Here is a 15,765-nt window from a genome sequence, read left to right as displayed (position 1 = left end):
TTCGGTGTCAATTTCTCAAATTATATTTTATATTTTGGTTGCCATCAGAAATATATTACTTGTCTTTTTCAATAGTCTACTACCGGTTACCTATTTAGGATAGACTTTATACAGTTCGTATTGAAATATAACTATTTTAATTTATTTTAAATAACGTTATAAAATAAGCTTAAATTTAATTTTTAATAAAGACTTATTATTAAATTTGAGATAGGTTAGATAATAAAAAATGAAGTTCTATGCGAACACTGAAATATTCGTGTCTGTAGATTGAAAAAAAAAATGATCAAAACTTGTTGGTTTCCCTGGTTAGGATCATTAATTCCCGAACAGTGTACTTATTTTATGACTTTATGTGCTTTAAATGAAATTATTTTTTTTTTTTTACAATAATATAGTTATAGGCGATATATAATTAGAGATAATGGCGCGAGACGATGAGTATTGTGAATTTTCGGACGGTAGTAATAATAATAATAATAATAATATAATCGCGTAGGTACGATAAAAAATAATATTATAAAATCGAGATTCGTGATAGTTGACCGTTAAGCCGCCCGTCCGTCGGCGCTAGTGGCCGACGAAACCAGTCCGACAGTAGTCTGCGGCGGCGGGAGTAGGTATACCGTCTTGCGGACTACACACATAACACGTAATAATAGTAATAATACTATCAGTCTGCAGGTAATAATATTATTATCGCGGCCTATCACCCATTATAATAACCGCGGCGGTCGTGTTGTAATTCCATTTACATCCAAACGTCCGAGCGCCGCACACATTCGCACACACTCGCTGCGCCGTACCGGTTGGTCGATCACCGTGCAGAGGATCCGCAGGTCGCACGTAATATATCGTTGGCGATTGTTGCGCAAATCCGTTGGATTCCGCCGTCGGTCCGCCCGTCAGCCTTTACGCATCGATCCGTCCGCGACGATCGATATTTATCATAGATCGTTCTAACCTAACCTGTATCGCGGTATATTTATACCGTCGTCGTCGTACCTACGCTGCGGGGCCGTTCGTCGTATATCCTGCAGGACGGGGAAAAAATAAAAACCACAAAAACACGCACAAACTCTATCGATCATGGAAGTGGACGAACACGGACCAGTCGTGAAAATGGGCTCCGGGTACGAGTTGCGGTTCGAGGACGACTCCGATTTCGAAGAGTCGTACCAGGAGCGCGCCAAGAACGACCTGGGCGAGACGCCGGAGCGCCGGGCCGAAGCTCTCGAGCAACTGCGGAGACTTATCAGAGGTAACGCGCTCATAATTCTCGTTGGTTTTTTTTCTGTCTCTTGGACACTCCGGAGACGAGTGACAGATGATGATTTTTGCCGATCGTATATAACGCGGATATATTGCATAGTATATAATATGTAATAGGTATATAAACGGTTCCGTGATCCGTTTTCATTATTTATGACGCAGGACACCCTGTGAACGATGGGATTAAAATAATACTAATAATAATAATAATTGATTCCCTCATAAAGAGCTTTTTTCCTTTAATCCTATTAAAATAAATTGGCGTTCTCGCGGGAGAAGAGCAACCTTATGCTACCATAAAAAGTTATATGCGATTCGACTTAATATACATATCTATTCGATAAACCTTAATAGAGTTAAAAAGTTAGTAAATTAAATACCCATAATAAGGTATAATACGATTTACATTATATGGACCTTTGGATATTTTCCATAGGATATGTAAAACATTTTTTTTTTTTAAACACTTTAATAATAACTCCATACAAAATATAAGTACGTTATAATATAATAAAATATAAGTGTTTATGTATATTTTACATATTCCAGATGAATGATATTAAATACTATTTATGAACTTTTGATCTATTTATTTTTCCAAATTTAATACAATACAAAGTTCTAATAACAGTATTTGTTTTTCAAATTGTATTATTATTATCAATATAAAATTAAATGTATATCAAAAAATTAGGTACTTATAATTTTTTTCTACCCATTATTGAAATGCATTTAAATGAATGGCATTTTTATTGGTACTATAAATGCATGAATGGTATGCGCTTTTTCATTCAGTCGATTTCCTAGTCGACTTAATGTAAATAAATTATGTAAGTGTTATAATTTTAAATATGAAAAACAGAGGATAGGTAGGTAAATTAACTGCGACTGCATGTAAGACTTAATAATCTTTAATAATTACCATACAGACTAGTTATTTGAACTGAATTAATAATTACTATTATAATATTCATTATTCATTCATAGTTTCGACGAAATCTTTTCGAGTTATAATTCAGCGATTTGTATCTACGAGTATATTATAAATGTCATGAAATGTATATTCTAGAGAAACTTTTACGAGTAATAATAATGCTACCACCGTGAATGATTGTGTAAATTATTCAATACAAAAAGAGGGATGTTATAAATAATTTAGCGTGCGTACTTTTAGCAGTTATAGATATATTAACACCTTTTCCATTATACATGTAAAACGGTTACAACATTGTTTTCCTTTTGAATTTATACTTGAGAGTTTTTGATTATATTTTAAAAGCGGTGTATTGAATAATAGAATTAAAAGTAATAATAATTATGCTCTTTGTCGAGCGAATTTACATTTTACCATTATCCTAAGAACATTCTAAGAACAAAACTACATACCTACGTCGTTTAAACGTGACTTACATACGACAAAGTGAACTTAGTATTCCAAACTACAAATGTCATTCCCGTGTAGTATGTAGCATAACTTTTGTCATCGCATTCAATTTTAGCCTTCAAATTCGGCGCTTGAGCTATTCTCGAGCCATTACGTGTTTGCTTTAAAATAAACTAAAATTTCAATTTAAACCAGAATAAATATTGTTTTGACATAACTGCCAGATTAAAAGGCGATTAATTTTATCATCGCCGACGTTATAACCGCGGTGTCGCAGTCGTTTTTCCGCGAACTATGTACCTAGTATAGATGATACTCATTTCATCGTATTATACACCATACAGACTGTTGTAGGTTAAACCTAATCTGTGGAAGGCATCACAGTTATTAATGCTCAATACAAAATTAATATGATATAAATGCACATCCGCGCATTGTCCCACACTCCCACGATGCTCAGTACATTTATAATTGTGACGGAGTAATATAATTGCGTTTCCCGAGCTAGAACCTATGCGAAAACCGCCATGTCCACAAACGCGATCACGCAATAACAGAGCTTCACATTTATGTGTCGAACCCGCCAAACGTCGATGTCGCAGACAAATCGTCTGCAGGTCATCAATCTGATACATAAATCGCACATAGTTAAGTATTATATTGTGTTCGTTGCCTTTGTATAATAATTACATTTGATTTAAAATGTACAAATTTTTATGAATTATAATCATCTAGATACCGATTTAAAGCCTAGATGTATTATAACAAAAATGTATAATGATTATTTTTATTGTACCTAATTATTATTTCAAAATAACTAATTATTATGAAACATAATATTATTGCGTTATCGTTTTTGTATTGAAAATGAAATACGCAAAATTACGGATACAATATTACTAACACAATGCAGAGGTTAATAAATAATCCAATTATTAATAAGCCGAGTACAGGCGGTCAGATTGGCTGTTAATAAATATTTTATCGACACATAATATAACATATATAGGTGATCTATGATACGATAATTATGTACCGAGAATGCAAAATAGATGAATAATAATCTAAATAATTCATAATATAATGTGTCGTCGACCTCGTTCAGAAATGGCAAAGTTTAATGGCTAAACCATGCATTATATAATATAGTATACATTATTGTTTTGATCATCAAATATAGAAGGGTACCTACCTACAACCTAATTAATTATTGTTTTATCGGTGTGTAGAAAACAACGCGAAGAATTTTAATTGAAAAAAAAAATCGATGTAGGACCTATAATTCAACAAATTTGTTTTAAGGTATAGAAAAGTGTAATAAATATAAAATATAGTAAATATTAGTATATTCTTGACTGTATGTTTTAGTTAAACAAAACCGGCTACAATAATTATATATTATCGAAAATAATATAAAGCTAAAGAAAAATAATAAATGGTGATGAAAATCAATTGTTTCCGAATGAAAGAAATCATATTATAACGTGTAAATAATAGCGTAGCGTATTGTTATAAAATAGTACGTAATTTATGCCCAATAAATCGTGGACATGAAATATACCACCATGTTGTATGCACTTAAGTTTTCTATATAGTCATAAATCGATAACTTTTAATTGAGAATGTCTACTGATTTATTTATATATTCGTGTATATATATCTAATATATAAATGCTGTATTTAACGTTTAATTATTAATTAATTAATATCAAAAAATAAAAATACATTTTTTTTAAACAAAAAACGTCTATTTAAATGTTCATTTAATTTATATTTTACTCCAACTCTTTGCATGTATAAACTGCTGCGACATACATGGGGCTAAATAAAATATCAATTGTTTTCATATAAATATAATAAAGATTAGACATTTTTTATTATCAAATAACTTCAAGTACATTATATTTAGGCACTTCTTATTAAACAATATATTTTCCGTGTAAAATATAATAAAATTACTATAATAATTATGTGCGTGAATAAATTGTACACGATTAATAATAGAAAAAAATATTTTAACACTTTCTGTGTTATATTTCTAATCGATAGGTATAGTTTTATTTTTATATTTAAATATTATTATTTAATAGGTATCTATTAACTATTTTATATTTTGTTGGACTATTTTAGTTCAATTTAAAAAAAAAAATGAATAGCTACTCATAAATAGCAATATATTATGTATCTATATTTTAGTACGGGTTTTTATTTACCTCACGTGCTCAAATATCACGATTCTCAAACAAATAAGTAACTATAAATATAAATTTCAATAAACTATTATTAAATATTTGAGCAGTTTATTTATTAAATTATATTACGCTTGTTAAAAAAACGTGTTCGTAATATTTTTATGTTTCATTAATTAAAAAAGTTCAACTTGGGTAATAACTATTAAGTGGAAAAAATAGTATAATAGGAAAATGTTTAATGAATTATTTTTTTTTTTTAAATATCAAAATGTTTATAATATATTATAATATATTTTATGCGCAACGTATAAGTCAATTCGAAAATAAAACAAAATTATTAAACTGATACACATTATTTTGCTTTTTCATTTTGATCAAGAATTTATATTATGTTTTAACTCTTGCGTTTGTTTCCTTATCTATTCCTGTAAACATTTACACACTGTGATCACATTACGAATATCTAAAAACCAATGGTATTAAACTTCGAGAATGAGGTTGGATAGAGGAGTTTAGATATACACAATGTTTATACTCGGGAAATTCAAAACATACTGCATCTGATACCATTTAAAACAATCTTCTAAACGTAATCTGATCATGACAGTTTGCTCACGTCGGATATGTGTGTAAAATACATTGAACAATTATTACTTTGAATCTGGATAATAATATTCTGATAATGGAGGGATGAAAATATATACAACTATGAATGTATGATGTACCTACCTATATTAAGTTGTGTCTGGCTATGTTAAATATCACTTGTTAAATGGAATACGTAAACAGCATCGTTGCAGGCCTAATAATTAAAATTTGAATAATAATAATAAACATAAAACAATGTGTAATCCGCATAATTTGTGTTTCAATTTCCATTTGCAGGTATTTTTATTGAATTAAAAAGTAAGTACCTACAGTGAAATATCCTGTTTTCTTTTTTAGCCGAATGTAAATATATCGATACATTTTTTCTACAAAAATAAGATACTGTTTTCTTCCACAGCCAATTTTTCACCACAAAAAAAAAAAACTAATTTCCATTTTCCTCCTGTTATTAAAATATTTAACCGACATCAGTGTTGTAGTGTCTTGTGTAGTATTATAGTGGAAGATTAAAGCTAAAATCACTCAAGCGTTTTACCGGTTGACAATTACATTAGGTGAATGTATAACAAATTATTTATTTCTTTAGCATATACTTTTTCTTTAAACAAATACCTATTCATTTGTTATTGAAATTTCCTACAATTATAAAAATATAACTATCGGTAATAATAAAATAATACAATATATATATAATTTAATTAAATATGGTTTAAAAATATATTTATTATGTTCTTAGTTCCTTATTGGTAGAAAATAGTTAAGGTCTATTTTTTTTTTTTTTTTAGGTATATGAAGTAAATGTAAATGGTATCTCATTATTTAAAGAAAATAATTGTGGCCGATAAATTATATCTTACTTCGTAGACTTGTAAAAAAAAATAGTTTTTACCTACTCAAGTTGAATAATAATAAATAATAATAACGTATTCTAATTTAATATAGGTGCATAACCTTATAACAAAAATAAGTATCATAATATTAATTTATTGATTTTTGTGATTTATATGCGTCAACCTAGTATTTAAACATAAACTTTTCAATAGAAGTAAAATAATATTAATGGAATAAATCTGATCAAAATATTAAAGTTGTATAGTTTTTTTTTTATAATAAGATGACATAGGTTATTAAGTAAAAATAAATTTCGCAATAATTAAAACTATTAATAAGACTATGGTCACTTTAAAAAAACCCAATACATGTGTTATTGAAGTAAATTAATTTTAGAATTTTTATCATGCAAATTTAAATCTGTAACTAATTATAAACTGTAATTAGTGTAATCTGTAAATTATTTGATTTTAAAAATTAAAATATTCTTAAACAATATTTTCAAATATATCTTAGGTACCATAGGTACAGTTATCATATTATAATATATAATATATAATATTTAAATGATCCAGAAGATATAGGTCTAATTAATAAATTCTTGCTTTGAAATGTTAAAAGAAATTATAATTTGATATGAACGTTAAAATTATTAAATCGTTATATTTTATTCAGGATATAAATATTAAATACTATAAAAATAAAGCAATTATTAATTTTCTACAATTATTAAACATTTCGGTAAAATTCAAAATGAGACTAAAATCTGTCAGATAATTATGAATAAGAGTTACTGTAATATTTTACAATGGTTTATTCCATATGTGATTTCGGAAATATTTTACAAATCCAATTAATTTGTACATAGTTTCGATCAATTTTTTTATGATAAAAACTCATTAGTTTATAACAATTTCGGTACCTATTGATAAAATCAATTTGATTAGAAGTAGTATATTTGCGTAAGCGATAATAAACATTTGCAGTAACTACAAATGTGAGAAATCATTGAAACAGTAGCATGTAACATGTATGACATTAATAGGTCATTGCGATAAAAAAAAAAAAAGAGAGAGAAAAATGTACTTACGCGTATCAGAGTCGACGTTCCACCTCGTCTCGTCGGGGATCTGAAACGAAATGTACACACTACTCATATATAGTATATACTATACGTCAAGTTGATTCTTCTAAAACAGAACACATATTTTCCCGGTAAATTTTGTGTTTCAATAAAAAAAAAAATGTTGTATAAATACAATTTGAAGTACTTTTACCTAACATTATCCGAATACATTTTTGCAAAAATATATATAGTTTTATATAGAGTTTTTTAATTCGCGCCACCGTATCTTTTAATTCCGTATTCTGAAGCGAAATATTTTAATGAAAAGTCGAGAAATTAAGTACCAAATATTAAGGTAATAGTAAAGTTGTTTTTATTTTTAAAAACGTATAGCTAAGACGGCGGCGCAGCAGCGGCATTGTAGGCAGGTACCTACGTGAAGTAGCGGGTACTCCGCAATATGCAATTTGTTGTGTCACACATTTTCGTACAAATGATAAACCGACTTAAACGCTTATAAAATAAATATTTTAGTGTACTCAATTCTACACACGTCGAAACGGTCATTGATATACCCGTCGTGTGTGCGGATCTAATTAGATTGCAAAACGCTGTACGGGGCGACCGCGTGTGCGACTATACGTGTGAGAACATTATTTTTTTTTGGTCCCGAAAATACAAAAAACCGACGGAATACAATATAATAATATAATACACACATCGCACGTCATTATTATCATAATATTATTATAATGGTGCGTTGTATATACTCCATCTACTATAATATATATATATATGTATGTATTATTATTATTATTAGGATACATTAAGAGGACGTTATATACCCGCGTAGTGTGTTATTGTCTCTCTATCTTACTAAAATGTAGATCATAGCAAATTTTCGTTCAGCAGAACACATTTTGTGGTGTTAGCTTTAATATTACAGTAAATTTACCTATTATCAAATTTAAAGGTAAGAATATTATTATCCGGGGCGTCTCATTGGATTTTATTGATATCATAATAATTGCTAAGTGAGTTATGGTTGTGTAAAATATTAAAACCTTAAAACGCTCGTAACTCGCTTAAAAATTAAAACACCGATAAAAGCCTATGCGACGCGCCCGGATAACATTGTTGCCTTTAAGTTTGCAGGTAATAGGTAATTCGACTCTAATATTTTAAAGCTAACATCACAAAACGCGTTGTGCTGAACGAACGTCTATAACGTCCTCTTAACGATTTTAGTATTGCGGCCATCACGCCGCCGCGCGATACCACCGCACGTGTAGACGGTAATAATATTATTATTATATTTCACACGGTGCCTATGCGCGTAATAATACGATAGTATCAAAAATACACGGGTACGACGTATTATTATTATTATTATTATTATTATTATTATTATTATTGTCATAGGCATAATCCGCGCGTGTAATCCTAACCTACCTGTATTTAACGCATTTCACATTTCGGGGAAGAAAATAAAAGTCACCTGCGCGCACACCCATGCCGTGCAGCGAGCGTAATAGCCAGTGTGTATTGGGTCAAGGCGATCGTGTGCTTGTGTCGGGGCAAATGCGTGGCGACGATATTGTATATTCGCGCGTTACGCAACGTTCGCGCGTCGTGTATTATATTATTATTATATTATCGTTCGTAACGCGTACCGCGGGCCGCGCCGCCCGCCACCGGACCGAACCAGTTTATATATCATTATAGTCGTCCCGAGTGTTACGCAGTCCGCGTAAAAACGATGTCGTCGAGACGAGTGCGCCGACCGCGCGCACCGATACGAACCTATTGCAAACCGCGTTACCGCAGACTCGCGCGGTACACTCGCGGCGCCGAGACCAGGGGGTTCTTGTACCGTCCGTAAACCGAACGAGTGGCGATGAGTGGCGGCGATACGGCGTATATTAATCGTGTTCTAGAACAAACAGTAATATATAGGTACTTACGTCGCATGACACGCGTATAATATTATGCGTTTTTGGGGAGACAAAAAATTGAATTCGTCGGTGCATACTTGCAGGTATTATATGCACAACTGTATATACCGTCACGCGAATCCATAATATTGTATCAATGCGTTTCGTGTTATAATTTATGTATGTGCACGGGCTTAAACGAGTCAAATTTTTTTTTTTTTTTTTTTACACTACTCTTCCGCTTCCATATAATAGTCCGTGTAGGATCTTCGCTGCCTCGGCCACATCTCTTCTCCTATCTCTGTATTTGCCGTCTTCTACATACTCGTTCTTTGTGAGATTTCAGTAAGAAATCTTACTTTTAAAATGAGTTTAAAAATAAATGTGTCAACTATTCGTTTAACACTTTTTTTTATAATAATATGTTCTATAGACTTAACTCGATTTGGTTAACTTTGGCATTAACTTTTTTTTCAATAGGAAAAATATAAATTTTAACCGATGCACCGTCTTCGTCATCATCTTTTTCATTTTTTAATCGAATCCCAATTCTATATGTTATTAGTAGGGCTCAAAAGTTGATGACTTTAAAAACATTAAAAAAGAGGGAAAAAAATGTAGATATTATGATAAAAAAATGACGAAAAAATGATCTAAACAAATTACAAATATTTGTTTTAAATTAATAAAAATAAATTTTTTTTTAATTGTTCTCTATTTTACTATAAAATTCTATATACATTTATCAAAGCTATCACAAATTACTCAAAATATGACATCCTACAAATGACAAAAAATGTCGTTAAAAATTAATATGAAAAATAATATTCACTACAATACGACAACGACGACTATAATCGGTGAGATAAAATCGGATAGGTACTAATCTTAGTCCGTTGTAATTTAAAAGTGTTTAAGTAAGTTATCGGCATAATGGCAATCGACAAGAAACAATATGAAGTGAACTAATGTTAAATCAGTAAGAATGTTTAAAAATGTCAAAAAATGACTTAAAAAGTATAAACACCCAAAAAATGTAAAATAAAAATTAGTTGTTCAGATTCACATGCTAATGAAACACATTTGCGGCCAAGAGAGTATCGTCAAAAAGTTCCGAAAAAAAAAAAATACAAAATGCATCAACTTCCGAGCCCTACTTATTAGGTATTATGTAGGTTTTTAAATTGTTCGGATATTTCTAATGACCGAGTTAATATGTTCTATCATAGTCGACTGCATATGTTATTATGTTACAATAGTAAGATACCGACAGTTGTCATAAACGAAATTTCTACATAACTACGTTGTAACGTGGCTCTTGTTTGGGGTAACGGAGGAGGAAGAATGTTTCAAAATACAACAAAATAATGCGATTGTTGTTTTTCGGGGATGGCCTAATTTATAATAATATCATTATTTCTAACCACACCTATGTTTTACGTAGGTGTGTATTACACTCACTCATTGAAACCAAACGCAGACTACGTAATTGATCTAAAGAGGATATCAACACAAATTTTATTTTTTCTATCAAACACACGCACAACATAGATAAAACACATAGGTACACGTAAGATTGTATTTTTGGTGATTTTTGAGTTTTTCTTAAAGTAAAATTTAATATTTCAAAAAATAGAGAGGATAATATATTTGACGGTTTAATATAATATAGATTTTATATATCATTATTATATGACTTTATATTTAACTTTGTGAGAATAAATAATAAGAATTGTACATTTAAATATATGTTGTATTGTTTGAAGACAATATTTAAACAAATAGATATGTTATACTACCAACAATATTAATATTACACAAAAATATAACAAATAATATCTTGTGTGAATGCGTTTTGTTTATGTTGGGTGTGGGCCACAGGGAGAAAACAAACAGTGCGCTGAAATTCTCTTAAAAAGTATTGATAATACATCCTTTTTTTTATTTGCGGATAACGGTTTCCTTACCGACATCCGCTACATTTTGAAATCACATCGCCCGGATCTTGATTCGATTGTCACTGTCCGTTCAAAACTTAAGTTTAGAACGTTGTGGATGAATTTTATTTTTTTTTAATAAAAAAAATTGTGATGAGTACCTAACGAATTATATGTATTCGATGTTACGATAAAACCCCAATGACGTACGTACAAAAAAAAATAAAATAACGCCTATCCCTCTATTTTGACGCTTTTCTTGTTAACAAACACGTACGTGATATGATGACACATCTCAGATTCACACGAGTGCAATTATTATCAGATACTTCCATTATTTCTCCATACATAAAAAAATCTGAAATAGCGTGGAATTCTCGGAATGGTCGTCAGAGATACGATATTATCATATATCTACTTGGTTCAATAAGTGTATAGCACTATACGTATACAGAGTGATTTACCAAACACGCTCGAATCAATTTTTTTTTTTTTGATAAAACATATTTTATTCAAAGTATGATTTTTTTAAACTTTTAAATAGGTATGCCATGTTTTAAAATTATAGAATATGATCAAGATATGCCCTGATGTGGCGTTACAAATTTATTGATTTTTTTTTTTTTTTTTAGAGAGAGAACCATCCTTTTAATGTATACATAGTCAAGAAGCATTTGATTATTTTAAATATTTTAATTTGATGGTTAAACCTATTTAAATTAAAACTTGAACAAGATGTTTATGCGTTATTATATTTTGTATGTACCTTCTAAGGATAATAATTGGTCCATGATAATAAAATTTGAAATTTGTGAGACATAAGGATATTATAAATACTATATTAATAATAGTAATTTTCACAACAGTTTTATATTTTGTGTAAAACAATAAGGCTTTATCCTTAGTAATATTGAAATCTTAATTACAAAAACCAGAATTTAATAGAATTTATTAATACAATAAAAAATCAGGGTAATCTTCATTGATGATCCACCCTGTATATACCAGCTGAGTCAATTTTCCGTATCATGTCCTTTCGACAAAGGAGAGTTTCCGGCGCCCACGTCATGGACTTTGCAGACGTAAATGTCGTGTAATATATACGTAAGTACTCGTGCCCACGTGGTGTATTATAATATGGTATTGCATGAATATTATAGACTATAATAATGCTAAAGTTGTTTTTTTAAAGACGAAGCACGCCTCAGAGGTGATTCTTGAATGATATAATTACCATACACATTTGACATGAAAAGGAGTGATATTTAAAGCACTCGGTCTGTGACGAACGGTGTCGATTATTATTAATTGGTATACAACAATTAGATTTTAATTAAAATATTATAACCATTGCGACGTTCCAAAGCGAAAACGTCGTAGCGTGTTATAGAGAAATATTATGCACACTATTCTCTAAAAAAAGGTTTCTGGTCTATTAATTGCACACCGTTTAACCTAAACAATTGTAAATGGTGTAGCTAAAATTGTATATATTATTTTGTTCATCTATAATGAGTACCGGTGACGCGATATTATGCAACAGAGGGTCGTTGAATATAGTATAAATATTATACTGCCGACACAATTAATAAATATTTGTGTTAACAAATAAATTGTCTACGTAATTTTCGGTTTATGCATTTTTTTTTAGTCGGATATTCTATATTTCACCCAGTCGTGGTCAACGCAATTTAAACGAATCATACATTATACAATATGATGCACAAACCTCACTTGCTTAATAAAGTTATGTAGAATATGATTTAAATTTTAGAACAGAAAATCACATAATATTATCAAAGATGACAAAATACATTTTCGTAAGCCTACAGATCTATTAATATGAAATGAGATGCATAATAAAATAAATATAAAGAGGGTCTATGAAACTATATTGATTGATAAGTTATAAAGGGTATGCATACATTATGTTCATGTAACTTCACATGGACAGTGAACAATATACATATTTTTATGACGGGTTACATCGTCAGTTAATGATATAGTTTCATTTAAATATTTTAACATATTTTTTTTCATCGTTGTTTTTAATCGTTTGAATATTGTACCTCAAAATTGAGTTTAGTGATTCATAAACACAAATAAGTTATAAATATTTAGTACAGAATTACTGTTAATATTAATGAGATTTAGGCCACTGAGGTCTTTATTGAAATTACTTCATAATCATTTTTTTTTTTGTTATAAAATATTCGAAGAATATAAAACTTTCTGGAAGATAAGTTAAATAAAAATATGATAATAAACTTGTTATTTATTACTTCCTCTGAAGATAAAATGTATAATTCCATATCATCGTGGTTTGAAGACAGAAACATTTCTTGCTTGTCTAAGCTAAACTTTGGCCGTAATAAATATTATATAATATATTATTATATTGTAAATATTTACAGCACACGCTTATTATAATATAATATGAGTAATGAGTATGCCGACTTGATGAAAAAAAAATATAGATTATAATAATTTATAATATTATTATATCTGCACTATATATAGGTAGGTAAATCATGTTTTATTAATTAAGCAAATATTTCTTGATTAAAACAAAATGTATTCAAGCAAAGTCCATAATACACACACTGGTAGACCATTCACATACATAATAACAATTTAATATGTCATAAACATTGTTATACATCATGATTAATTTGATAACAGATACTGTTTAATTTTAAAACAATATTTTATAGAAAAGCGATATGTTGGTACCTGCATTTATTTTAATACGTTTACATATTGTAGATTATTTACCATGTACCAACAACAAAAATCTTTTTTAAAGTCAAATCATTAGAAAGCCGAAGAAGATAGGCTTTAAACTACCAATATAATATATTTGTAATAAAAAAAAATCACATATTATTTTAATGGATAGTTTTATGTATATATATATTGTCCAGTGAGTATGAATATAATTTTAATCCATCGATAATCTTATTAAATGTAATAAATATAATATCGAGTATGCGAATATATAGTGATGATTAAATATAATACACAATTCACATAATTCGTACATCATTATGTTGAATTGGTATCTTGAATGATGATTTTGGATAAAATATTTATTATAATGTATTTATATTGCGAAATTGAAAAATTAAACTTAGTACCTACATGGTTACATTAAAATAAAACTCGAATCTCCCCAGAACTTGACAATGCAATATAGGAATGTATTTTCAAGCTATTTTTTAAATATTAAGAACTATTTGTAAAAGGTATGTGTGTTACTATAGTATCTATGTACTCCATTGTTTATATAAGAACTCATTTCAGTATTTTTATCTTCTAAACGAATGAAAGCGTTTTTCTCTATGTCAGTTAAAAATATTGTAACCCTTCTCATACGTATTACAAACTTATAACTATTTAAAAATTGATTTTGTTTAATGATTTAAATTAATATTTTGATCATATTTCTTATGATCAGAATTATAAAAATTGTCTCACCTAAATTTCAATAAAAATTTAATTCTCAAAATGCAATTTAAAGTTAAACATATTACCAATTAATTTTATGAAGTGTTAAGGATTAGGAATCAAATAAATAAAAATAACCTATACATTATAGCGAACTCGCATACTTTTTAAAGTTCTTATTATCAGATTATGTCTATCTATATTTTATCATAACTACATCACAATTTTATTTGACTCATACCTCTTAGTTTCCACGTACATTAGTCTAATTACAACATTAATACATAAATAATACTCGATTTGTGCTTATTTGTCATACAAACTGAATGTGCAATGCAAAAACTTCACGGAGTTACGTAAGTTTTCCTTATGTACTATGTCACTAATTCTGAATGATCACGATAATATATAATGTTAGGTAAACCGTGCAATTTTTTTTATATTTTTTGAAACTCTGAACGTTTTATATACTCGTTAAACAGTTTTTCTTAAACTTATAGTGACGGACAATAGTTTTTTCTTGTTTACTAAAAATTGGTTAAAATCCATTTAGACAAAATAGTCAATAAATCAGATAGGTACTTATATTGTAATTTTCGGCAAAGAATCTGTAGAGTCGTGGTCAAAAGTTCAATGCTATGTGCAATGTCAGATTGAACCAGGATTTACAGAGATTATGGTTTCTAAAATACGTTTACGAGAATGATCTGAGGTTAAGGTCAATACCAAGTATCTATTCAAGATTCCAATGATGTATCCTTTATAATTCGAAATACCTATAATCAAACATGTTTGTATTACTGCGCCAAGGTAACTAATAATTATGAATAAGGCGTTAAAAATTTAACTATATTTAAAAAAATGGTTATTAAATCATAATTTTATATTATAGGTACTTATTTTTAAAATTGTTTACAATATTAATTGAAGTTTTTCAATTATTATTTTTGCGTATACCTGTATAGTTGATATTTCATATACCTAACATTTCATTTAATTTGAAATGTAAATATTGAATTTTGTTTTTAAACATTTTTACGTTTTTACATTAATATATATAATAAATATTATTATTATAATGTGAAATGTTAAT

At 28.8% G+C, this 15,765-nt stretch overlaps 1 protein-coding gene across 1 annotated transcript in view; it reads left to right on the top strand.

The window, feature by feature from the left end:
- Positions 1-605: 605 nt before the first annotated feature.
- LOC132926657 (alpha-tocopherol transfer protein-like) overlaps positions 606-15,765 on the top strand; it is a 31,963-nt gene continuing 16,803 nt past the window's right edge. The window contains exon 1 of the mRNA XM_060991030.1: positions 606-1,261. Coding sequence (XP_060847013.1) covers positions 1,090-1,261 — 172 coding nt within the window. The 5' untranslated portion in view covers positions 606-1,089. The remainder of the gene's footprint in view (positions 1,262-15,765) is intronic.

This window comes from Rhopalosiphum padi, chromosome 3 (genome assembly GCF_020882245.1).
Source record: "Rhopalosiphum padi isolate XX-2018 chromosome 3, ASM2088224v1, whole genome shotgun sequence".
Lineage (NCBI taxonomy): Eukaryota > Metazoa > Arthropoda > Insecta > Hemiptera > Aphididae > Rhopalosiphum > Rhopalosiphum padi.
The sequence above is the reverse complement of the archived record's forward strand: the minus strand, read 5'-3'. Positions and strand labels throughout refer to the sequence as shown.